Source organism: Grammomys surdaster, unplaced genomic scaffold (genome assembly GCF_004785775.1).
Source record: "Grammomys surdaster isolate TR1022 unplaced genomic scaffold, NIH_TR_1.0 166, whole genome shotgun sequence".
NCBI classification, from domain to species: Eukaryota; Metazoa; Chordata; class Mammalia; order Rodentia; family Muridae; genus Grammomys; species Grammomys surdaster.
Genome location: NW_021604614.1, coordinates 1,160,370 through 1,186,529, shown reverse-complemented (window position 1 = coordinate 1,186,529; position 26,160 = coordinate 1,160,370). Strand labels below are relative to the sequence as shown.

The 26,160-nt window shown below is 47.5% G+C and overlaps 1 protein-coding gene across 1 annotated transcript; it reads right to left on the bottom strand.

Moving 5' to 3' along the window:
* Nucleotides 1-1,466: 1,466 nt before the first annotated feature.
* Nucleotides 1,467-25,627, bottom strand: Ywhag (tyrosine 3-monooxygenase/tryptophan 5-monooxygenase activation protein gamma). Its single transcript, XM_028766117.1, has 2 exons — nt 25,343-25,627; nt 1,467-2,160 (listed from the first exon to the last, which is right to left on the bottom strand). The coding sequence occupies exons 1-2, from the start codon at nt 25,427-25,429 to the stop codon at nt 1,504-1,506; spliced, it is 744 nt and encodes a 247-aa protein (XP_028621950.1). The 5' UTR covers nt 25,430-25,627; the 3' UTR covers nt 1,467-1,503.
* Between the last annotated feature and the right edge of the window lie 533 nt (nt 25,628-26,160).

Below are 26,160 nucleotides of genomic sequence, written 5' to 3'. Positions count from 1 at the left end.
GGGCCTCTCAAGACAGTAAAGCCAAGTTTGGGGTGCTGCCCGTCTTGGGAACCCATGAGATCATTGGTTCTCCAGAAGACATAAACTGCACACTCTGCATGCAACAGGACATGTTTATGGAAAGGTTTATCCACAGTGAGAATGAGGGACCTAGGGCTGAGACGGACCATGTAGGACATAGCAGCATAGCTTCCTTCAATGTCACATGTGCAGCGACTTCACAAGAGAGAAGCCAATCTCCAACAACTATGATTTCATTTAAAAAGGAAAACCAGGAAAGCTTAGGCCAAACAGGGGTGAGCACGGCCTCCTGCTGAACCTCGGCTACCCTCCACTAAGCACTTAGGAAAGGAGTGCGGGGTTGGAGGGGTGGCTTAGGGACCAGGCTCCCTCCAGTGAACAGCCTCTTCCTAGTGGGCTTCCTGTTGGCTCAGCTGCTGGCACCAGATGCTCCACGTCTTGTTCATCACCTCCCACCTCTACCATCCAGCCCGACGCCTCGGGACACCTGCATGCTGCTAGCACAAGGTGCGGGGAGACTCAGGTGCTGTGAAACATTCAACAGGCAGTGACACTGGGACGGAGCCCTGGCTGCTGAGAGCAGGAGTCGCTGATAAATGACATACAGACCTGAATTTTCTCCGTTTTCTCTGTGTGTGTGTGATACTTAACAGTTTCTATTTTTGTGAAGGGCTTACCTTAAGGAGTAAAGAACCAAAAAAAAAAAAAAAAAAGTATTCCCCACAGCCACCTGCCAAGCACCCATCACCCAGAACCTAATGGGACTCTGACTCTCCCCATGTTAAGAGCTGACGACCAGCCAGACCACCCAGGACAGATGTAAAGCCGAACTGACAAGGGAAAGCTCAGGACCAACGGCTTGGTGTCATGTATGGCTGTCATGTAGAAACACTGTAAACTAGAATTTAGTGTTAATACTGTTAACCCGTCAGAGACTTCCAAATATAGGGCCATGTCTGACTCATCAATAAAGGTTGTCTTCCACTCTAAGCCTGTCCACTTGGGTAATTTAAACTATGACTTCTCTGGTATACACCCCGGGGAAAGAAAAAAAAAAAAGCACAGCCACAGAGAGAAAACAGCCACGGAACTGAAGAAGAGAGTGTGTGGACAGAAGAATCCTTACTGGAACCACAGAACGCACTGAATGAGGGCCATCCATCTCCAGTTTTCTTCTTAGAATCCTACCGTCTAGCAATAAGTTAAACTAAAGGCAGACAGCTCCACTTGCACAAGCCTGCACAACAGTCTGGTGGGTGCCTGTGTGAGGCTGCTACTCCGATACCAGCACAGCTAGCCTGACTTTCCACTAGTGGTAGTTTGGCAAAAATGTCAAAGAGGCAATCAAAGACAGGACAGTCGTGGGTTTCTCCCTGGGAAGGTCAGCCCTCCCTTTCCCCTCCCCCACCCGACCCCAACTCATGGGAAAAAAATAAAGACTGCAGTAGTAGCATCAGCGTGCGCTGCCAGTCCACCCGGGCCTTAGTTGTTGCCTTCGCCGCCGTCGTCATCTTGCTGGTCGCTCGTCCAGAGCGTGAGGTTGTCTCGGAGCAGCTGCATGATCAGAGTGGAGTCCTTGTAGGAGTCCTCGTTCAGAGTGTCAAGCTCGGCGATGGCATCATCGAAGGCGGTCTTGGCCAGGTGGCAAGCTTGCTCCGGGGCGTTCTGGATCTCGTAGTAGAAAACGGAGTAGTTAAGCGCCAGGCCCAGCCGGATGGGGTGGGTGGGCTGCATGTGCTCCTTGCTGATCTCATGGGCTTCGCTGTAGGCCTTCTCGGACGACTCCACCACGGTCGCCCTCTTCTCCCCAGTGGCCACTTCCGCCAGGTAACGGTAATAGTCCCCTTTCATCTTCAGGTAGAACACCTTGCTCTCGTACTGGGTCTCGCTGCAGTTCTTGATCAGGTAGCTGTCCAGCAGGCTCAGCACATCCTGGCACACGGCCTCCAGCTCCTTCTCGATCTTCTCCCGGTAGGCTCGGACCATCTCGATCTTCTTCTCGTTGCCATCCGCAGACGTCTTCTGCTCGATGCTGCTGATGACCCTCCAGGAGGAGCGGCGAGCCCCAACCACGTTCTTGTAGGCCACCGACAGGAGGTTCCGTTCCTCGTTGGACAGTGGTTCATTCAGCTCTGTCACCTGGAGGAGGAAGGACAGAGTACCGTTACAACAGAGATGATGATAATGGGGAGAAGCAAATCTTTACACCACCCACAACAGGTCCACCAGCCATCGAGGTGGTTAGCAGGCAGACAGACAGACTGTACTCTGCCTGGGCACAAGGGGAATGAGCAAGAGGAGGAGCACAGGAGGCTTCCATGGTAACAAGCACCAGCATCCTCCACAGAATGACTGTCAGCCTGTCCTAGAAGACAAGTCAAATCCTCTCACATAACATGGACCCCTAGCAATCACAGCACAAGCTAGCTATGTTTTCAGGAAGGGAGCAGGCTTCTCAGACTGACCAGTGCCCTTATCTGAGTCATGGTCCCTCCGGGAATGAGTCACCCTTAAGTTGACTTTTGGGCAAAAAGGAAGTTTTTCTTCTCCTATGCTAACAACAAACAGATGACCACCACAGAAAGGAAGTCGACACTGGGTGACTGGGCCAGGCAGAATGGCTCAGAGAGTGAAGTCACCCATTGTAAAGTCTCAATGCAGGGTTAACTCTGGGATCTATAGTGACCAGAACCGATTTTCAAGTTGCCCCTGAACTCCACAAACCATATAAATAAACTTTTCCCAACACACAAATAAATGGAATAAATAATTTTAAAATGGGACTGGAGAAGCCAGGAGGTTGGTGGCGCACACCTTTAAACCAAGAAGCAGAGGCAGGCAAGCTCTGTGAGTTTGAGATCACTGGCTGCTCTTTCCAGAGAACCTGGAGTTCACTTCCTAGCACCCACATGGTAGCTCACAGCCATTGTAACTACAAGTCCAGGGCATCTAATGCCCTCTTCTGGCCTCTGCAGGTACCAGGCACATGTGGTACACAGACACATGTTGCTAAAACATCCAGAGACAGACAACATCTGAGTTTGAAGTCAGTCTGTTCTACATAGTAAACAAGGACAGTCAGAGCTACATAGAGATCGTGTCTCAAAAATCCATAAAAGGAAAAAACCAACAACGTAAGTTCCTGACCACCGAGGAGCCTTAGCAGACTAGGGAAACAGATTTACACCGTCTGCGGCTACAGCAGTTCTGCAGCTAAACAGCAGAGGGCATCTTTACACTCTAGGTTCCAATTTGCAGCACTGGGAAAAACCAGAAGGGACAAGTATGGCACCACTTAGTGCTGGAGACAGAACCCAGGCCTCATCTGCACTACACCTTGCCCTGAGCCCAGGATGTGAAATTAAGCCCTGGCCATCTTATTCCTAGTGAACAGCAGGAGTTACGGGCGAGGCTCCGGCTCTAGCGGGTCTACAGGAAGCAGGAAGTCAGACAAGGGAGGCTTGCAGCCGCCATGCTACTGGTCACCCTGTGCCCACACCACCCTGGAGGGACACAGTCTTACATCACCTCAGTTAGCTTCCTGCTGCTGTAATAAATACATGATCAAAAGCGGTGATTTCTTATTAACTCTCAGGTCACTCTCCATTACTGGGGGGAAGTCAGGCCATAGTGGGTGTATGGGGGGAGACTTGCTTACTAGCTTGCTCCCCATGAAGTACTTGGCCTACATTTTTATACCACCCGAGACCACCAGCCTGAAGTTGGTACCACCCACGGTGGGCTGGGCCTCACCCCCCACACACACACATCACTAATCAAGAAAAAACACCTCCAGACAGCCTTGCCCACAGCTTGTGTCAAGTTGACAAGGAAAAAAAAAAAAACAAACCAAATCAAACCCCCACAAAACCAACCAACCAACAAACCAAGCCCTCCAGGCCAAACCAACCTCCCTGTCCTCCTGCTTTAGGCTCTCCACTGTGGACTGTTAAGTGTGGACCACCCTGTCTAACTCTTGCTGAGTCCTGAGGCCTCAGAAGACAAGAGCTTGTTGGGTGGCCTTAGGAGCAAGCCACTGCATTTCTCTGGGCTTTGATTGCTATAGATACAGCAGTGTGGCCCCACCATTACTTTTTAGGTGGTGTTAGGATCAAGCCCAGGGCCTCTGGCATAGTAGCCTAGCCTTCTACCCACTGAGCTACATTCCAACTATCATACCCATAAAGACCTATTTCTGCATGTGCATGGGTACCTTTAGGTGTTTGAGACAAATGCTTTTCTCTCCCTTGAGACAAAGCATCACTACAACGTAGTCCTGGCTGACCCAGAACACCCCCGCCTGCCTCTGGCTCTGGCATGATGGGATTAAAGGCTTGAGCCACTGTGGAGTGCTCAATTCACGACAAAGTATATGCGCTACAGTATGGAAAGAGGTATCCGAGGAAGCACCAGAAGAACTCCCCACGAAGCCTCCACCTTCCTTATCAACAACCACGTCCTCGGCTGTCTTCCTGCTGCACTCTCTCTTTGGTCTGACCCTCCCTCCCTTCCCGCCTTCCTAAGTCTTTACATTCCTTCCATGAACCTCAACAGCAGCCTGCAGAGAGCTAACTCCCCGGACAGTCAGACACAGGCTTGTTCACAGGTCTCTGCAGAAACCGAAGCCCTGCTGCGGTGCAACCCAATCCCCGTCTCAGATGCCAGAAGAGCTCAAGTGCCTGCGGCCATGGAGATCTAGTTCTGGCCTTTGCCCTAAATCATGCTGTCCTTATTTCAAGAGCTGGGCGCTATTTAAAGCTCCAGTGACCTCATCAGCACACTACACGGATGGCTCTGCTAAGGCTGCAGAGCCCTGAAGCAGCAGTGGGTGCTTGGAAAGAGAAGTTTGTCTCCTCGTGGCCAACTGCAACAGGGAGGTTGTGTAAGGCCAACAGCAACCTTTAGCTAGAGTAACTCGGCCACATCTGGAACATTCTCCATGTTCTCTGCCAGTGAAAACTAAGTTAGAGGGGAAAACCTTAAGCTCTAAGTCTGCTCAAAGAAAGGAAGGAGCCAGGTGGGAAGCAAAGGATAGAAGACAGATAGTCCAAGGTCTGCCTGAGCAACAGAGCAAAGACCAGCCTGGGAAACTTGGAGGGACCCTTTACCAAAATAAAAACTATAGAGGCCCAGGGCCTGGTCAGTGGGGAGAGTGGGGAGTACCTGCCTAGCATACCAGTATCAGAAACAATTTCTTTTTTCCCTTAAAAAAAAAAAATCTTAAGTCGGGCTAGAGAGATGGCTCAGCAGTTAAGAGCACTGACTGTTCTTCCAGAGGTCCTGAGTTCAATTCCCAGTACCCATATGGTGGCTCACAACCATCTGTAGTGAGATCTGACACCCTCTTCTGGTGTGTCTGAAGACAGCTACAGTGTACATATATACATAAATACATTTAAAAAAATCTTAAGTCAACTGGGCATGGTGGCACACACCTTTAATCCCAGCACTGGGAAGGCAGAAGCAGGGAGAGCTCCGAGTTCCAGGCCAGCTTGGTCTACAAGTGTGAGTTTCAGGCCAGCCAGAGCATACAGAAATCTTGTCTCAAAAACAAAACAAAAAAAAAACCTAGCCCCCTCAAAAAACAGTAACAAAAACCCTCTAAACCAGGTCCTTCTGTCAGCTGGACATGGCAGGGAGTAGAAGCAGCAGGAGATCTCTGAGTTCAAAGACAGCTAAGTTTATAAATCAAGTTTCAGGACAACCATAGCTGCACAGAGAGGCTGCTGTAATTCCAAAACAACTGAGGTCAGCAGGGGAGACAGCCCAGCAATTGCGAGCACTTCTATTCTCATGGACTCGGGGTTGGTTCCCAGAACCCACACAACAGTTCCCAACCTTCTACAGCTTCACTCTCAAATATGCCACACCACCCACAGCCCCAGGCATGTGCACACACACACACTTTTAAACCCTGGATTTGATTTCTAATTGCACACGAGTGTAGATGCCCTCAGAGGCAAGAAGGCATCAGGCCCTCTGGAGCTGGGATTGCAGGCAGTTATGAGGCACCCCAAACCTAGGGCTTCTGCAAGAGCAGCACACAGTCCAACCACTAAGCTGTCTCCAAGCTCCTCAGTATTTTCCTATTATATGTACGGTAGTTTTGCTGCATGTATGTGCACTACATGTGCGTGACACCTGACGCTGGCAGAGTAAACTTCTGGAACTGGAGTTACAGATAGTTGTGGGCTGCTCTGTGGGTGCAGAGAACTGAACCTGGGTCCCCTAGTACCTAAGTACTTTTCTATTTTAAAAATTATTGTTTATTCATTTACGCATGTATATATGTGGTGCTTTCGTAATTTCGGTCCTAGGGATTTTACTCAGATCCTTAGGTTTGGAGGTGGGTATCCTCCCTGGTGGGGCACCCAACTGGCCCAAAAGGGTTTTTTTTTTTTTTTTAAGGTGGAAAAATCTAGTAGTGTTCAAAACGGTGGTTCATCACGGGAAGCCTGTCAGGGAGGAAGTGACACCAACACTGAATTGTCATCAAGCTCCCCCTTTTTCGGGGAGTGAGCACACCACCTCACTGTGCAGCCTTGGGCGGACTGCAGAGATCTGTCGGGCTCTGCCTCTTGGGTTAGGTTTAGGTGTGTACCACCAATGCCCTCTTTGTCAATCATGTGACCCTGATAGCAGACATCTTCTCTGTTCCTAGAAAACTCTCAAGTGTAAATCCCTGCCTGTCCTTTAGATCTGTGCTCTGCTTAGAACAACTAAGACAACGGAGGCACAGCACAGACCACAGGGTGCTGCCTGGAATCACAGGAAGGCTGCCGGCTTTAACCTGTAGAGTGCGGTGGGGAAGGACCTTTCTCAACTCCTACCTCAGCTCAAGTTTCCATCAGTGACTGAAAGATGTCAGAAACCGTGTGAGCAGCACCCACTGCTCTCCCCATCTCACCACAGAACAGGACTGTTCTTTCCCAAGATTAGCAACTATGGAGACTCTGGGGAAATACCACAATGACCTGACCTTAAGCCCTGGAGTACTGGGTCATTCAGAGCACACCTGCAATGCCAACACTCAAGCAGAAGAATCCGGGGCCAGTCTGGGGCACCAATCTAGCTTCAAGCCCGGCAATGTGACACTGTGTCACATAGCAAAGACTAAGGGCAGCCGTAGTGGCATGCGCTTTTCATACCAGCACAAGAGAATTTGAGAATCTGAGGCTAGCCTGCTCTACCTAGAGAGACACACATGCTGTCTTTCAAAAAAGAACATGAAGGCTGGAGAGGTAGCTCAGTGGTTAAGATAAGAGCACAGGCTCTCTTTCAGGACCTGGGTTCAAATCCCAGCACCCACATGGCAGCTCACAATTGTCTGTAACTCCATGAAATTAATCTCCCTGTAAATACAAAATTCAAAACTATGAAGTAGTTTCCATGGGAGAAAAAAAACAAAAAGACCTTGAACTTATCCTGATCCTCTGTTCTACACTCCCAAGACCCTGCTGAGTACAATTTATTTTTTTAATGATTTATTTTTACTTTATGAGCATTGGTATTTTATGTTTGTCTATGTGAGAGCCAGACCCCTGGAGCTATTACACAGTTATGGCCTGGGTTTGAACCCCTAATTCTACACATGAGAGTACACCTGTGAGCACTTGTGAGGCAGAGGCGAAGGCATCAGAAGTCCCTAGTGATCCCCCATACAAGAGACTGTGGGTCTGCAAAGAAGCATGGAGGGAAAGGGATTTCTACCGTGCACCATCTTTCAGGGAAAAGTACAAAATAACGATTATAGTGGTAAGTACAAACAGCATGACAACCCAGTAACACTGGCAAGCCCTACAAAGAAAGAACTGAGGCAAATAAGACCAAAAGGGAATAGCAGCAGTTTCAGGGACAGGCTCCTGTGTGGTGCCGTCACAATACACATGGATCCTTTTCTAAAATTCTACACACCAAGAGGGAGCCCTAGAGTAAACTGTAATGTTGTGTGGTACAGACGTGATGGCAGAGTGCTGTGGCACACACCTGCAACCCTAGCTAGCCCTCTGGAGGCTAAGGGTAGGGTGTCCAAGGCTAGCCCAGACTATCGAACAAGATCCTGTCCTCCAAAGTTCAGATGTAACAATGCAGGTTCATGAACCACAAACATTCCTCTGGTGAGGGCGTTGGCAGGGAGATTCCGCTTGTGTTGAGGCAAGAGGCACATGGGGGCCCTGCTCAATTTTGCTTTAAACCCTGTATATGAGTCAAAACCACCTTTGCAAAACATGGCTAAGAAGCCATGAAAAAGCAAACACAGTGAAGACCCTACAGTGGGAGAAGAAACAAGGCGGCACAGTGCAAGGCATGCACACGCACAGGCATGCACATGCACAGGCACCTGCGGAATGTCCCAGGATGTGCATGCTGCTTGGGCAATGTAGTAAACCACTGAAAAATTAACCAGGCACAGTTCTGGCTGGTTACAATTATTTGTGTATCCTACAGGCAGCTCGTACTTACTAAATAATAAGCTAAAACTTGTCGGGCAGTGGTGGTGTACGCCTTTGATCCCAGCATTTGGGAGGCAGAGACAGGAGGATTTCTGAGTTTGAGGCCAGCCTGGTCTACAGAGTGAGTTCCAGGACAGCCAGGGCTACACAGAGAAACCCCGTCTCGAAAAACCAAAAAAGAAAAAAAAAAAAAAAGAGAAAAAAAGAAAAAAGCTCAAACTCGAGAAAGCATGTGATGTTACATAACTGGAGAACCTTAAACCCATATGGCATCTGTGCAGGAAGGGTTAACAGAAAAGCTTCGCCAAGGCTATCTTTAGAAGGCCGGTCTTTAAGGCTGACCCTTGGCTGGTATTTGGGCACTTGGATCTTGGGAAGATTCTCACCACCCCCTCCCCCTAGGATAAGAACCATTCAGTCTCCAATATATCTGCACAAACTACATGGTCTTAGACTTCCCGTGCATCCTGGGTGCTTTGAGCATGCCGCCCCCCCCCCCGCCCCCCATACCCAAGGTCTTCAGAAGACTTCCCTGGTGTGGTGGGCACTAGTCTTTCACTTGTCTGGCTGCACCAGACATCACCCCATGTCATGTCCTTGGCAGCCCATGCCTGGCCTTTCCTCTGCAGCCTGGGCCTTGCCAACTTTCACCACAATCAATCTCAGCCACGAGCAGACTAGCTTTGACAAATCAATGAATCCAAGGGTAACCTTGCGAACCTCAACACAAGCTTATCCTAGTAATCTTGAGGCGACATACTCTTTAAGACCTGATGAGCTAGCACTCAGGAGCCTAAGGTAGAAGGTCATGGGCTGGGTATTAAAACCCTGTCTCAAACAGTGTGACAAGGGAGCTCGACGGCACTTAGAGAACAATGCATCAAACCTCCTAGAACATCTGGATTCAGACTGGATCAGTCTCTTGAGGAAGAGTGTGACATTTTTTTTGGTCCTTTCTGTTGTGTCTAAGGCAGGAAGTCATGTAGCCCAGCCTGTTCCCCAACCTCCACCTCCCAAGTGCTGGAGTGGGCCACCAGGCTTGGCTCACAAAGCTCGTCTCCTTAGGGCAACAAAACAGCCTGGGAAGCTTAGAGGTTCCAGCAGGACAGTAACCACCAGAGCAGGTGACTCTTCTGCTAAGAGCTATCATGCTGGGTAAAAGAGGGCAAAAGGGAGCCATCCATGGCATGTTCAGGGCCAAGGTCACACTCCAAGGGGACAAAAACTGGGCTGGAACTCCCGGCTTTGTAAAAGTCACCAAGTTCTTTCTACAGCTACCCTGCAAAGTGGGCAATTAAATAAACTCACTTTATAGGTGTGACTCTGAGTGAGAAAATGTCTTCCCCCAGTTCCAGCAACCACAGAGCAGCATGGGGATCAAAGCCACCCCCCACTAAGGACTAAGAATACTAAAGATCAAAGTAGGGGTGGTCACATATTCCTGTAATCTTAGTATTCAGGAGGCAGGGGAATCAGTTCCAAACCACCCCAGGACCACATACAAGTTTCTGTCTCAAAGATTTTCTTCCAAGTGGACAGAGGTTACATGAGTAGGCAGAACAACAATACATAAAATAAAAATAAGTATATCATTTAAAAAAGGAGGGGGACAGCAAAAACCAAAGGCATCCAAAGCACCTGCATTTTGTGTTCATGTTGACATGTATAATGGAGGCCGGGGTCAAGACAACTCTGGATGTCTTTAACCGTCCTGAGATATTATCTCACTGAACCTAAACCTCACTGAGCAAAGCTAGCTGTCCAGAAGTTACAGAGAACCACCTGTCACTGCCTCCCTAGGGCTAGGATTACAGACAGGTGGCACCAAGCGTGTCTTTTTATATTATATGGGTGCTAGGAACTCTCTCCAACCCTACACTTGCTTCTACTGGAGGTGGCCATGGGTGCTACCTCCTACCTACCAAACCCTGTCTTCAGGTCAGTGCCCCGCTGTGACCGGTTTGCCCCAATGACTCACTAGTCAATCACCATGGTATCCTAAAAGGCACTGTCAGTACTGTGGAGTGACTGAATCTACACTGGATAAATCCAGCCCCATGTTTATAATGGCTGTGAGGTTACCACCCTTTTCCTTCCAGGTGTGTAGTACCTACCGTCAAGACATGGAATCTGGGACTAGAGACACGACTAAACAGTTAGGAGCAGCAGGTAGCTAGCTCTTCCACAGGACCCAGCTTCCATTTCCGTAACTCAGAGGGCAGTCACAAGCACGTCTGACGCCCTCTTCTGGTCTCTACGTGAACAGCAAACATGCGGGTCCACAAAGATATGCAGGCAAAACACCACATACAAAATAACACTTATTTAAAAGAGAGAGGTGGGGGACCAGCTTCTTCCACCCTGTGAACTGAACCTGTCACCTGAACCGTCCTGCAGCTGCTAAGTAGCTATCTGCTACCAGAGGGAGAAGCTTCCCCTAACTTGGAGAGAAAGAGAACCCAGCCTAGTTGAGGCAGACCAGAGCAGCTACCCTCCTGAACAGTGAATAAAAATCAAGACATGCCATGTCCAGGAATCCTGTTGGCCTAGCTGTCAAAATAATGTTCTTCTAAAAATTAGGTAAACGGTAAACCTAAGTCAGTTAAAATGTCCTCAAACACAGCTGCCCTGAGTCATACTGACCCCCACCACTGCCCTCCTCTCTGGCCTTTGCCTTCTGCCTCTTCACCTCCTAAAGTCAACGTCCTCTTTCCTTAAACTTCTGGTCTCTTTGTACTTTTGCTTTTGGGAAATTTGTCTTGTTAAAGAAGTCATTCTCAAACAAAAATATAAAAGTAAATGCAATAAAACTTTCTTTAAAAATTGTATTAGTTCCAGGCCAGCCAAGAGTACATAGTGAGACAGACAAACAGACAGACACACACGCTGTATTTGTGTCTGTGTATGTTGTATGTGGGAAGCCAGAGAGGATAACTTGTGTCCTCTGAAAGAGTGGGAAATGCTGGCCCTTCCAAACCACCCTTTCAGAGGAATGTGATCCCCCATCCCAGTAACCCACACACCCTGTGGCTGAGAAAATTGTTCTTCCTCTAAGAGCTCCCAGTCATTCTCTCTGGCCTCCACAGTATATGCACATACAAATAATCTGGAGAACTACTCAAGACACCAAACACTGACCTCTGGCCTCCACACGCATCCTCTTTTCCCAATTAAAATAGCCTAAATCCAGTGGGCAACCTTATACTGACCCTAGGATGGGGGGGGGGAACCCATTCCTGCTCCATGGCTCACACATACATGCATACATACATACATATATACATACATACATACCTGCACCCACACCCTGCACACCTCTCAGTGAATAAATACAGTTAAAAACTTAGCTGGAGGCTCAGCACAGGAATGCATGCCTAATCCCGGCACTAGAGAGAGAGGCTATACATACAATAAGACCCTGTCTCTAAAAAACCAACCACAGAAAACCTTAGCTGGGTCCAGCTGTACACTTTTAATTCCAGTACTAGGAAGGTGAGTGGTGGACTTCTGAGCATGGGACTGGCCAGGGATACACAGTGCCATGGAACAGCGGGGAGTCAGTGTACAGTGGCAGCATCCATCCTTCCTGTGCTCTCCAAGAGTCCGTCAGCACTGCAAGCTCTCGCTGTACAGGCAGGCACTCAACCACCCATCCGAAACTCCACCCATCGCCCTCCCGACCCACACTTCCTCTTCACTCACTGATGGCTCCATTTCCTTGACTTTTCTGCTTTCTTTCTGATGCCTTATTTCCAGACAGGGTTTATCTGAGTAGCTCTGGTTTTCCTGGAACTCTGTAGCCTAGGCTGGCCTTGAACTCAGATCCACCTGCCTCTGCCTCCTGAGTGCTGGGGTTAAAGGTGAAGTGCCCGGCTTCATTTATACTCAAATGGCTGTCTTGGATGGCTCTAAACTGAAAATGTAGGCCACAGTCTCTATTTGTTTGTTGACATGGCCTTGCTATGCTAATCTGGGACTCAACTCTCCTGCCTCAGCCTACTGAATAGTGAGATTACAAGCTTGCACCATCAGATTCCTCTTCCATCTAACTAACTTAACACCTAAACAACAAGAGCCTCCCTTGTAAGTCAGTATTAACAACTTCAGACTTGCTATTTTATTCTCTCAACTGTTCAGGACCTGGAGGATTCCCTGGATGCGATTTATAATAACTGAATTGTTTAAAACGTCCTTTTTTCTTCTTCTTCTTCTTCTTTTTTTTTTTTTGGTGGAGGCACTCACCTTTGATCTCAGCACTTGGGAGGCAGAGGCACGTATATCTGAGTTTTGAGGCCAGCCTGGTCTACAGGGCAAGTTGCAGGACAGCCAGGGCTACACAGAGAAACTTGTCTTGAAATAAAACAAGAAAAAAAAAAACAAAAAACAAAAAACAACAAGCCAGGCGGTGATGGCACACGCCTTTAATCCCAGCACTTGGGAGGCAGAGGCAGGCGGATTTCTGAGTTTGAGGCCAGCCTGGTCTACAGAGTGAGTTCCAGGACAGCCAGGGCTACACAGAGAAACCCTGTCTTGAAAAACCAAAAAAAACCAAGGACTCCCTGGCTGGCCTCAATCCATGAACTCAAGCAATCCTTTTACACTGGCCCTCTGAGGAGCTGGACTATGGCTCACACCTCCACACCTGGCTAAAATGGCAACATTTCTGGTGGACTGGATCCACTTCTTCCCAGTGAGGTGCTTCCACTTTAGTGTCTGGTATCCATCTCTTCCCTCTTGGAAGTATCTCCAGGACTGGTAGCACCACTTAGCTCCCCCGTTAAATGATACAACATACTGAATCGTGAGGTCAATAGTTAATACAAACACTCAGTGTGAAAAGTATCTGCAATGGCATGGATACCAACATTAACAAACACTACTAGCATCGGGCAGCACCGCGCTATCATCCCCAACATTGGGTAGTCGGGGATAGAAAGAAATGAAATTTATGCTCAGCCTGAGCCAATCCAGGAAGAAAACTACAAGAAGCCCCATGTGGTGCCTCTACACTGAAATGCAGTCACACAGAGACAGAGGCAGAACAGACAGAAATTCAATGTCAGCGTGGTCTACAGGGACTTCCACCTAGAGCTATGCAGGAAAAAGGGTCAGCAACATGGCTGCTCACGGAAACATGTACTGCAGACCTGAATAACAATACAAACTCAATCTTTTTGTTGTTGTTGTTGCTGGTTATTATGCATCAGAGTTTCTCTGTGTAGCCCTGGTTGTCCTGGATCTCTCTCTGTAGACAAGGCTGGGCTTGAACTCACCCGAGATCCACCAGCCTCTGCCTCCCAAGTGCTGGATATAATTTGAATCTGAATATATGTTTATTAATATGTAGAATCTTCATATGTTTATTGTATGTTTTTCCTTCACTGATAAATATCTAAATGGCCAAATCCCATTGTGGGAGAGACAATTCACGTAGCTCACAAGAGCAAAAACCTTTTAGAGCCTGGGGTTAGCTGATCTTGCCACCACAGCCTGCTGCCTATTGAAAAAAAAATCATTTACAACAGTTGGAGATGGCTCCGTGGGCAAAGGGACCGCAGCACACGCATGATGGTCTAAGTTCGGACTCCTAGCACACGCATGAGAAGACACGTGTGGTAGTACACTCCATGAAATGCCAACAGCAGGGGAGAGACTGACAAAGCTCTAGGGCTTTCTGTCCAGTCAATCCAGCCTATCAGGTTCAGTAGGAGACCCTGTCTCAATAAACAGTAAAGACAGGGAATGGAGCCTGCCACCAAGCCTGAAGACTGAACTTGGATCCCAAGAACCTACTCAGCAGAAGACAACCAACTGTTGTTATAAGTTGTCTTCTACCATGTTCTGTACCACGCACCCCCTAACAAACAGAATAACATTAAAATAGTAACAATAAGGTAGAAAAAAATAATGAAGAACAACTGAAGACTCCAGACCTCCAGCCTCCATGCAGTAATGCTGCAGCACAGGCCTGTGTGGGCCTCACCCAGCTGCCCTGTGGGTTAACAAAGGTTAACAGAGGGTGGGTGGGGAGACAGCTCACTGAATAAAGGTGCTTGCCACCAAGCCTGAGGACCTGAGTTCAATCCTCGGGGACCCACGTGATGGAAGTCGAGAGCACATTCCTGCAAGTTGTCCTTGACCTCCTACTCCACTTTCTCCCCTCTCCCTGTCCCCCCTACGCACACACACACACACACTCACACACACACACACACACACACACAACAGTGCCCAACAAAAAAGCAGAATGGAGTTAATACACACAATCTCCAAAAATTTGGTGGGAGCTTATTCTATCAGAGTTTAAAGAACAGAATTAAGAAAAAGCAGCAAGCCAGGCATAGTGGTACATGCTTTTAATATCAGTTTTAGCATCCTGAGTTCAAGGCTATCCTGGTATACATAGTTTCAGAACAGTCAAAGCTACATAGTAAGGCCTGTCTTAAAAAGAAAGAAAAAGTAGGAAGACCAGAGACAGAGGAGCTCTCCACCGAGAGCAGAGAGCTCACCCACTCACCGGCCTGGTACTCAGCACCACCATCTCCACCCACTCCCAACCCACCCAGGATTTCAGCTCCCTCGTGGCAGTATGAGCTGATGGTTAAGCATCTTCTTAACACCAAGGAGAGGGGGGAATAAATTATCTACCACCTGGATTTAATGCCCTAAGGGAAAAAAAACTCTATACTTTGAAGTTGCTATATTTGAATGCAAAGATATTGCTGGTAATTTGAGCATCTGTGGCAAATAAGGGGTAATTTTAAGTAGTCAAAAAGCCATCTTCCAAAATGGTAAATAATCCCAAAGGGGGCCAGGAAAGCAGCAAAGTATTTAGACTCAAATTGCTAATATGCGGTAAAGTGGAGAGTAGCTGAGTGTCTGTGTGCATCTGTGTGTGTACATGGAGGGGGCTGCAGTTCACACCAGCAAACCCTACTTTTTTTTTTTTTTGGTTTATCGGGACAGGGTTTCTCTGTATAGCTCTGGCTGTCCTAGAACTCACTCTGTAGACCAGGTTGGCCTCGAACTCAGAAATCCGCCTGTCTCTGCCTCCCAAGTGCTGGGATTAAAGGCGTGCACCACCACTGCCCAGGCAAACCTTACTTTTTTAAAGTTTCCTTTAAAGATAATAAAGTCAATGTAGCAAAGCCAAAGTAGCAAAATGGGGTGCATACTTACACACAGATAATGTCGAAAACCGGAAGGCAGAAGATCACTTCCAGGCCAGTTTGTGTTATAAGAGACCCTGTCTCACCAGGCGGTGGTGGCACTCGCCTTTAGTCCCAGCACTTGGGAGGCAGAGGCAGGCAGATTTCTGAGTTCGAGGCCAGCCTGGTGTACAGAGTGAGTTCCAGGACAGCCAGGGCTACACAGAGAAACCCTGTCTTGAAAAACAAACAAACAAACAAACAAACAGAGACCTGCTCTCTACCCTTTAAAAAAAAAAAAAAGAGTAGGGACGCAGTAAAGGGCAAAGAGTGAAGGTGGAGGGGCTACAATGTACCTTATAATGTACCATACACATATTCCCCTCTACAACCTCTTGTTTTTAGTACAAAACACAAAAGACCACTCCAGACCACTCACTTCTGTGATACTGGATGTTGAATGCGGGACCTCACCAGGCAAGTCTCCATAACTGAGCTACAAGTCCACCCCTTTTTAGACAAAGACAAGAACTGACTTCTCTAGACTGACCCTAAGGTCCACCTACCACTGCCTTACTGCTAGAGTATAGGCATGGCCTCTAAAACTTCAGAACATTCATGTATTTACTGTGTGTGAGCATATAGGCACCACAACACGAGTAGAGGTCAAAGGGCAACTTGTGAGAGGTGGTTCTCTCCTTCCTCAATGTGGGCTCTAGGATTGAACATCGATTGTTGGGGCAAGTGGCCTTACTGAGCCATTGGACAAGCCCTCAAAAGCACATCAAAACCAAACCCCCAACAGACCTGGTAGTGAAAGCCTACAATCCCAGATGAAAAAACAGAAGCAGAGGTTCCAGCTCAGCTGGAACTCATCGTTGGTCAGTGTTCAAGCTCCTGGCCAGCCTGAGCTACGTGATGTTAAAGTTTCATTAATACTGAATCTTAAAACTGCTGTTCCTGATGATGTAACGCTTTAATCCCAGCCCTCAGAGGCAGGTGGATCTCTGAGTTCAAGGCTAGCCCAGTCTACATGGGAGTTCCAAGACTGCCCCAACTAACACAAGAGAAATATTACTAAGTCTACGACCAACCTGAACACAGGTGATCCAAGAAGTTCAGCTGGTTCAGATCTGAATAAAACAGATATTCTGTCTAAACTCCTCCCCACAGTTACCTGGCAACAGCCAGGTAGGCCTGCCCACTATAAAAAGGGGCAGCTTGCCCCCTCCTCTCTCAATCTCTTGCTCTCCTGCTCTCTTGCCTCCAGCTTCTGTCCCCTCGCCCCTCCCCTTGCCCCTCTCTCCACGTGGTCATGGCTGGCCTCTACTCCTCTACCTGCTTGCCCTCTCTCTCTCTTTCTCCCTCCCTCCCTCTCTCTCTCTGCCTCTACTACCCTCCTGGATCCCCTCCCCATGCCCTGAATAAACTCTATTCTATGCTATACTGTTGTGTGGTTCCTCAGGGGGAAGAGATGCCTCAGCATGGGCCCGCTGAGACATCCCCTTCCCCCATACCTCTCCACACACCCACAGGACATACTCTTTATCTTTTAAAAATCTAACAGGTACTGTATGTGCATGTATACATACATGCATGTGTTCATACACATACGTACACACAACTATTTCCCCAGCACTTATACTTGAGGCGCTGTATGTGAATGTGTCATGTTTGTCTTTTTTAACTTTACTTAAATATGTGTCCGTGTGCAGTGTCCACAGAGGCCAGAGAGGGTAAGGTGTAGAATCCCCAGGAGCTGCCTGACTGCGGATTATGCATGTCCCTGAAGAGCTCTGAGTGCTCTAAGCACTGAGCCATCTGTACAGTGCCCCTGCTTGCAGTCTTAAGTCTATCCTGCCAGAACTCAAAAGGCTGAGGCAGAAAGCACTTAGGACAACCTGGGCTGCATACTCGTTCGTATCTTGTCACTTAAAGAAAAATGTATTCATGGCCAGTGAGATCACTCAGCAGGTCTGAGTACCCGCTAGAAGAGATTGACCACGACAGCTAGACAGTATGAGACAACCAACTCCCACATTTTTTTCCTGACCTAAACAGCCTCTCAATATAAATTAATCATGATGTAATAAAATTATTTAGAAATAGAAATGTATTCATAGTGACTTCAGATATAAAATTAAGGCAGTGGCCTGGACACTAAATTGAAAGGGGGCAAAGGCTGAAGTGCAAGGGGTAAGCTCTTGCCTGTTGTGTGTGAGGCTCTACATTCAAACCCTAGTATTACAAGGAAAAGGCCTTAAGCCAGCAGTGGTGGGTCACTTAGTCTTTAGTCCCAGCAGTGGGGAGGCAGTGACTAATGGATTTCTGTGAGTTCAAGGCCAGTCTGCTGTTCCAAAAGACCTGAGTTCTTACCACCCATGCCAGGTGACTCACAACTGCCTGCAATTCTAGTTACAGAAGACCCACATTTTCTACAGGAACTGCACTCACAAGCACAAATACACACACACACACACACACACACACACACACATTCAATGAAGTTAACAGGGTGCCTATATACTCTGGAGAGAGGATGTCTGTCAAGAAGTTTGGAGAAAGCCTCTGCAGCACAAGGAAAGCAAGTCATTAAGGTGAGAAGTGGGCGGAGCTCATTAGCGAGTCGTAAGTAAACAGGCAATCCTGAGCTCACCCTCTAGCAACACCAGAAGGAAAAGTGGGCTTCTGGCCTTCAGAGTACAAGCACCACAGACTCGGCTCCTAGATAAAGAATGCTTAAATATGGCAGCCTGAGTACCATATCAACTTTCAGAAAGTTGAAGATACCAAAATGATGTTTATATCTTCCAAAGACATTCTACAGTGTGGGCTGAGTTCAGAGGGTCTACTAGCATGCAGAAGGTCCTGACTCCATTCCTAGCACTAAGTAAAATCAGGCATGGTTGTACAATCCTATAATCCCAGAGTTTGGGTAGTAGAGGCAGGAGAATCAGACGTTTAGGATTATGAGGTCAGTCTGGCTTCATGAGACATCTCAAAAAAAAAATGCCAGAAACAGGGCTGGAAAGATGTCTCAGCTTCTCCTGCACGAGCTCCTAGCATCTGTCAGATGGCTCATAAACACCTGAACTCCAGGGATAAATCTTTAAAAAAAAAAAAATCTGTGTATATATAAGATCCTGGTCAGCTCGAGTGGTACCTGTACAGAGCTAGAAGCAAGAGGGTCAGCTGTTCAAGCTCATCCTAGGGCTACACGGTGAGTACCTGCCAATCTGGTCTACATCAAACAGATGGGAAAAACACACAATGCTTTTTCCTTTTTAGCAATTAACAAGCAAAGCTAAGGCTCCGAGCACAATGGAATCATTCTATTCAGGTCAAGGAAGTGATGTCTGTAATCCCACCACCCAGCCCATCTGGGCTGCATAATAGATATCATGCCAGCCACTCAGCAAGTACCTGCCTCAAACGATCAATAAATCAATCCAGACAGCTACTGCCTAAGCTATCACTTCCTTGAAAACTAATTAAGCCGGGCGGTGGTGGTGAACACCTTTAATCCCAGCACGTGGGAGGCAGAGACAGGCGGATTTCTGAGTTCGAGGCCAGCCTGATCTACAGAGTGAGTTCCAGGACAGCCAGAACTACACACAGAAACCCTGTCTCGAAAAACCAAAAAAAAAAAAGAAAACTAATTAAACAGGAAAAAGAAAAAAGGGCCAGGCATGGTGATACACAGTGGCACTGCATACCTTTAATTGCCAGAACTCGGGAGGCAGAGATCTGAGTTCAAGGCCAGCATGGTCCTACATAGCAAGCTCCAGGACAGCCAAGACTGCATGGTCCTGATGGTGAGTCTGCTGGCACAGGTCATAATCCTAGTCCAACTACAAGTTCAAGCAAGGCCTGCCGATAATATATTGCTGAGAACTTGCCTCAAAAGCAACCAGAGGACTGGGTATGTATCTTAGGTGTACTACACACATGGCACACAGGATCTAGGTTCAATCCCCAGCATGGCAAATAAGATGCCTGAGAATCCGGAGTCCAATGCCAGTCTCCACTACAGTGAGCTCCTGACTATGACACACATACACCCCAGGGGGCTAGAAAGGCCAGATTCAGAATCCATTGGTTTTGGCCTCTGTGGGCACCTGAGCTCACACCCACATACCCACACACATACAAATAAGTAAAATAAAAATCTTTTTTTTTTTTTTTTGGTTTCTCCAGACAGGGTTTCTCTGTGTAGCCCTGGCTGTCCTGGAACTCACTCTGTAGACCAGGCTGGCCTCGAACTGAGAAATCCACCTGCCTCTGCCTCCCAAGTGCTGGGATTAAAGGCGTGCGCCACCACCGCCCAGCAATAAAAATCTTTAAGAAAGACAACCAGATGAGTTTCATAACCAAAGTGATAAATAACCAATACCTAAAATGGAATTTGAGGACAAAAAAAAAAAACCTACTAAAGGAAAGGCTGTAAGGCAGCTGCATATAGCATATCGCCTAAAATGGCAGAAGCCGGCACCTCCATAGTGAGTATTAGTAAGGAGGACAGAATGCAGGGGCTTATGTGAACACAAGTTCGAGGCAGTGACGGATGCCCCTAACAGTATCACCAGTGTTTGAGGGCAGCCTTGGCTACAGCGAGACCCTGTCTCAATACTAAAAAAGCGACTGTTAAACAGAGGGTGGGAGATGTGGCTCAGCGATTGCCTAGCATGCACAACGCCCTGGTATTCATCCCCAGCACTTGATAGGTGGAAGCAGGCGGATCAAAAATGCAAGGTCATCCTTAGCTACATAACAGCTTTGAAGCCAGCCTGGGCTACATGAGACCCCGCCTCTCTGAATTAAAAAGAGGGGCCAGAAAGATGCGTGGCAAGTAAGAGGACCTGCTGCTCTCACTGGACCTGGGTTGGTTCCCAGCACCTCCACAGCAGCTCCCAGCTATCTATCTCTAACTCCTGTTCCAGGGCATCTGACGCCCCCTTCTGACCTACATAAGCACTGCATGCACCTGGTACAACTTACATGCAGGCAAAACTCACACATAAAAAAAGAAATCTTTTCCAGGTTTCTCACTAGAGAATCAGATGCCCAGTTAGATAAAGGGTTGTGGTCGGCTGGACTGCAGGTGAGTGAGAAGACGAAAAGCACTCTCCTGCCGAGGGGTTGGTAACAGACACATTCCCCATCTTCCAACTGAGAATGCCAAGCTTCAAGACCTCAGCAGGCCCAGTCACTGCCTGGGGAGCGTTCATGAGGGACCAACTACCGCTCAGCAGGAAGTCATTCACAAGAGTAGGCCTGGGCTCCCAGGGCACCAGCCATGTTTCCACAACCTCCCAGGGCTTAACAGTTTGCTCCGATTTCAGATGAATTACTGTTTGTTTAGGTGAACACCATATGGCTTTTAAGTACTGTGACTCTTTAAATGGAAATACAAACCTAGCTAAAAGCTGGGTCCCTTCCTCTGCTTTATGAAAGAGTTAGACTTCAAAAATAAAGACGAAAAGACAACCAATTACCAATGACTGGGGCTGGTGGTGGGCACATTCCAGAGTAGGTAATCATGTTCTGAAACCCAGCAAACTACAGTCCAGACCAGTATCTTTTTTAAACAAAGGCCTTGTTTCAGCCCCTTCTGGCAGGTTCAAGTATTCCTGTATGTTCCAGCCTCTCCTTTCCAAGCCATACACACCCAGCTTTCATTTTTGAACTGGGGGCAATGGCTTTTTAAAGATATATGAAATACCAAGTGCCATTAAATTCTCTTATCGGATTGGGCTAAGTTAGTATGCTGTGACTTTTACCTAAAAACAAAACAAAAGAAAAAAACCCAGTATGTATCAGCTGGGTGTGATGTATCAGTCCTGTAATTCCAGCACTGGGCAGACAAAGGGGCTGAAACAGGTGGCTCTGAGTTCAAACCCAGCTTGGTCTACACAGTGAGAACTTGTCTCAAAAAAGAAAAAGCAAAAACAAAACAAAACAAACAAAAAAAAAAAACCCAAAACCCAACATAATTTTCTTCCCTTTCAATAATACAGAATTAGTTGTCGTAAGTGACAGCCCCTGAAGTTTCAGACATGAAGAACCCAAGTGGCTGGGGTCTGCCTTTAATCAGAATATAATGGGAACATGCATATTTAAACACATTCTTTATCTCAAAGAATTCAAGAAGCACATGAGAATTTTTTTCCCAATTATTTGGGGGGAGGGGGTGGAGAAAAGTACTTAGGGGCTGGTGAGATGCTCAGCAGGTAAAGGTGCTTGTCGGCAAGCCTCAAGACCTGAGTTCAATTCCCCAGACCTACATGGCAGAAAGAGGACTCCTGAAAGCTGGCTGTCCTCTGGCTTACACAAACATGGCTGGTAATTCTTAAAGAGAAAAAGGAAAAAATAATTTAATCTTCATTTCAGCATTGTAAAGGATAACATGAGAAACAAAGTTATATGCTATCTCCACATGCCTAAACCACATGACTGAGAAGAGCTGGCAGAGCTCCACCCAGAAGAGCCTGCAAAGGGTTATCACTCCATTAGGGACAATGGCTATTGATCAGGCTCCTGAAGAACTCCTGAAGATTAAGGATTTTAAAACCCACTGATCCCAGCAGGAAGACCTGTTTACGTAATTATGTCTGACTTTTGCTACCGTAAAACACCTGGTTAAGAGTGCCTAACCCATAACTCCACGGAAGTGACTACTCCCAAACTTGATCTCCTGCAGGAGGCAAATACCAGTGGCCCACTCAGGATAGTTAAGTTCTCAAGAGGCCACTGAAAGCCAAAGACTCCCCCTCCCCCAAGATCCTCAGCAGAGGCCTGCAATTGCAGCTAATTCTGAACACTGTATCTCATACATACCTGTAATAAATTTAATCTCTAAGACAGGCACAGAAAGAGTAAGAGCTGATAAGAAAACAGAAAGATTATAACAACAGACTGTAAGACAGGTTGAGGACTTTTATTACATTTTCATCATTTTGGACGGTGATTGCCCAAAGAAAGTGAGATGACAGAACCTGAAAATGTGGATGACAGGAGCTATGAGGTCATCTAACAGGTCGGACCCATCTAGGCATTCTGCTTAAACACAAGATTACACACTCATCTTAAGTGACCTAGCTCTCCTGCTTCGGAATACTGCCCAATCACGATCTCTATCCTATTCACCCACATACAAGGCTGTGCACGGATTCCAACCACAGCATTCCCAGAATAATTCCCCAGATACAACTAAACCTAGTTCCCTTCATCGAGAGCTCAGCTGGGGCGGTAAAATGAAGTTTCTTTCTTCATGCTAAATTCTGGAATGAGGGCTGTTCCAATTTTTCTGGTGCTGAGACCCCAACTCAGGGACTCTCACACTCACACACAGGCAGTTGGATGAGCTGCCAGCAGAGAAACCAACCCTGTTTCAGTTAAGGGTTGTGTGAAAATTCACTAAGAAGTAATTCCCTCAAAACCACAGAAAATAGGTTTGAGAAAACTTTCTTTTAAAAAAAGGTCTTTATTTTACAAATGGTTCTTCCTTTCAAAGTACTGTCAGTAAAACACAACCTTCCCATATTTACATGGAAAATATTTTGTACTGGGTTCTTATTCCCTAACAGCTATTTCAGATGGCCAGCAGGAAGCCACCATTTAAGGTTTTTTATGAAAACCTGTTTTGTTGAGATAACCCTAAATGCACACCCAACCTCTTCACTATGACCGTTTTTATTTAGAAATCCATTCATTTCCTCATCGTTGGGTTTTTAAAACAAGGGAGAAGAATGCTTAAAAACATGAAAGTACCCTATCAACTTTTGCTAATGGGAGTTTAAGGTGAATGGGCTTGTCTAGCTGTCACTGGCCATCTCTAAAAGAAACTACAATTTTTATTTTGGGGACCAAAGCCCATCTGGGAGAAGATGAAGTGTTCAATGACACCTGGCTTATCAGCTCATTTCTGCATTACCTTGGACAAATGCCATCTGAAAACTCCCTACCAGCCCTTAGGTGCATTGCAGCCTCTGTGTCATTGTGTGTGACATCACTGGGTTGCTATGGATATAGGTGCGAGGTCACTCGCTCTCCTGTGGAACTAGAAATAGGGGAAAATTAGAGCTAGATATCACAAACTGAAGACATTTCTAACATCAGTGACCTACTGGAAGTCCAACTTGTATCCTTTAATCGTTAAACTGTTATAAAAAGGCAACTGTAACAACACACTAATACAATAGTACTTCTGGTTTTAAAACCAATTATTTTTTTGTAAAGTGAAAAACATCTGTAGCTCATTTAATCAGGAAAGGATAAGCACCTGGCCTTTTGAAAAAAACAAGAAAAAAAATCATTTAAAATTAAATAGTCTCTCTTCTGTTTCATTTGTAAGGTCTGACAGGGAAGGAGCACTCCAGCATCCACTTCACACCAGAGATGCATTTAACAACCTTTGTTACATAAGGCAGGAAGTTAGATATTAAGGGAGTGGAAAACCCAATTCTCAATTTTTGAAAACCCAAATATTAATTTTTTACTGAATTTTGCAATATCCAGGGCTCTCCCCCCAACCTCTGCTGGTAAAGTGGTCCCCAATTCATTAATAAATTGACTGTAACTGGCAAAATGGTGCAACTAGTTAGGATTTTGCATCTCAGACAAAAATGCGACAGTATTCTCTTCTCATCAGAATGAGGATGCATCATTAGGTCAGGGGGAATAAAAAACCCTCAGATACATTTAACAAAAAGAACAAAAAATGTTTAAAGACTCTTTTCCCTTTAAAATAACTGCACCCAGCCTCCACCCAGTCTAGGCTCTCTGCAATATGACAAATGCAGAATCTTCTGGAATGACTTGATACTGCCTCCCACCACCGCTTTGTTTGCAGTATCAGATCAGACAGAATATTTTTTTACACTCATACGAATTTCTGCAGACTCGTGCCTGCAATTAAAAGAGAAACTGCATGTCTCAGTCAGTTAACATGCAAAGGCATTATATTTAACCCTTTGAAATGAAAAATAAAGGTGCCATATAGAGGGTCATAAATGAGAATGCCAGCGACACACACGTATCCCTCCCTTCCTAACAGGCTTGCATGGGGGAATGGGTAAAAGAAGCCTTTTGTTAAGAAAAACGTGAGCAAGGTGGTTTCGATTTTACATCACTGAGGCCGGGCTTGGTTTCTTTTTTTTTTTTTTTTTTTTTTTTGGAGGGGGGGGTGTACATTTTTTTTCTTCCCGAAATGTCTTTAAAAGATGTGTCAGTGGGGAAGATGGGGGTTGGGGGGTGCTGATGGAGTGGGGAGGCGGCAAACTGGGAGACCTGCTGAGTGAATGGGAAAGGCGCCGCCCAGACACCAGGGAGAGAAAGAGGAACCGCATCCATGCGGTCCCCCCGCCCCCACGCCTAAGCTGGGAGGAGGGGAAGTGGGGCACAAAGGATGCGCACGGCCCCCAACTCAGGTCTCTGGACATTCAGGGTCACAGAGACATTCTCACCCCACAACAGAGACCAGCCACGCAAGACCCCGCCCCAGCCCCGAACTCGGAAAGGCTGGGAAAGAGGCCGCGTCACCACTCGGGTGCATGAGCCACACTTACTAGGACCCGGACCCAATCCCTCCAAGGAGTGAGATGGAATGGTGACCCTACAGTCGTGACAAGACGACATGCCCCTAAGCATGCCTTCCACGCCGAGGATCGCGGTGTCGGGAGCGGCTGGGGCGAGGCAGGGGGGAGGGGAGGAGACACTCACGTTCTTCATGGCCGCGGCCATATCGTCGTAGCGCTCCGCCTGCTCGGCCAGCCGGGCTTTCTGCACCAGTTGCTCGCGGTCCACCATCTTCGCGGGACTGAAGAGGGTCGGCTGGAAAGAAGGAAACTAAAGACTGCCTTGAAGGGCTTTAGGAAAAGAGAGGAGCGGCTTGGAGCTCGTGTGTCGGAGGGACCGACCCACGAAGCAAGCTGCTGAGGCGAGGACGAGAAGAAGGCGGCACGAGCTGCGACCGCGGGACCCGGCGCAAGGAGGCTGCGGCTCCAATGCGTGCCGCGGGCGGACAACCCCCTGCGGTCCCGCCCACACGAGTGACGTAAAGTCACCTCCCACTCGCGCATGCGCGCGCCCCGCCCGGTCCCGCCCGACCCTGCATTTACTGGGCTTCTTCCCTATTGAAACATTCCCGGTGGTTCCTCGCGATTTTCTCAGCGTAGCCCCAGTTCTCCACTGCTTCCTAATGTGCCCCTTTCTTCACTTCACCGTAAATCCTCAGCTTCGTCAAACCCATCTCACCTTACCCCTCTAAAGGAACTCCCCCCCTTTTTTTTTGGCATAGCCTCTGGCGCGTGGACTCCTGGGAATTATAGTTTGACCCACAAAAAAACTGAATCGCAGAGTAGACCAAGGACAAAGGGGCGATGGAGACTACATCTCCCAGTGGGCATAGCGCGCAGGCAGAGGCGGACCGGGTAGGGGGCAGGATTAAACCCGCAGCCGCTGGGGACCCCTGGCGGGCATGTAGCCTGCACTAGTCTAAACTAGTGCTGATTCACGGCCTCGCCCCGTGGCCTCTGGGC

Bases quoted from the DNA above. Each gene is read 5' to 3' on its own strand.
- Ywhag (XM_028766117.1), bottom strand. From the start codon at position 25,429: ATGGTGGACCGCGAGCAACTGGTGCAGAAAGCCCGGCTGGCCGAGCAG. The intron at 2,161-25,342 runs GTGAGTGTCTCC...TTCCTCCTCCAG, and splicing joins TGGCCGCGGCCATGAAGAAC to GTGACAGAGCTGAATGAACC.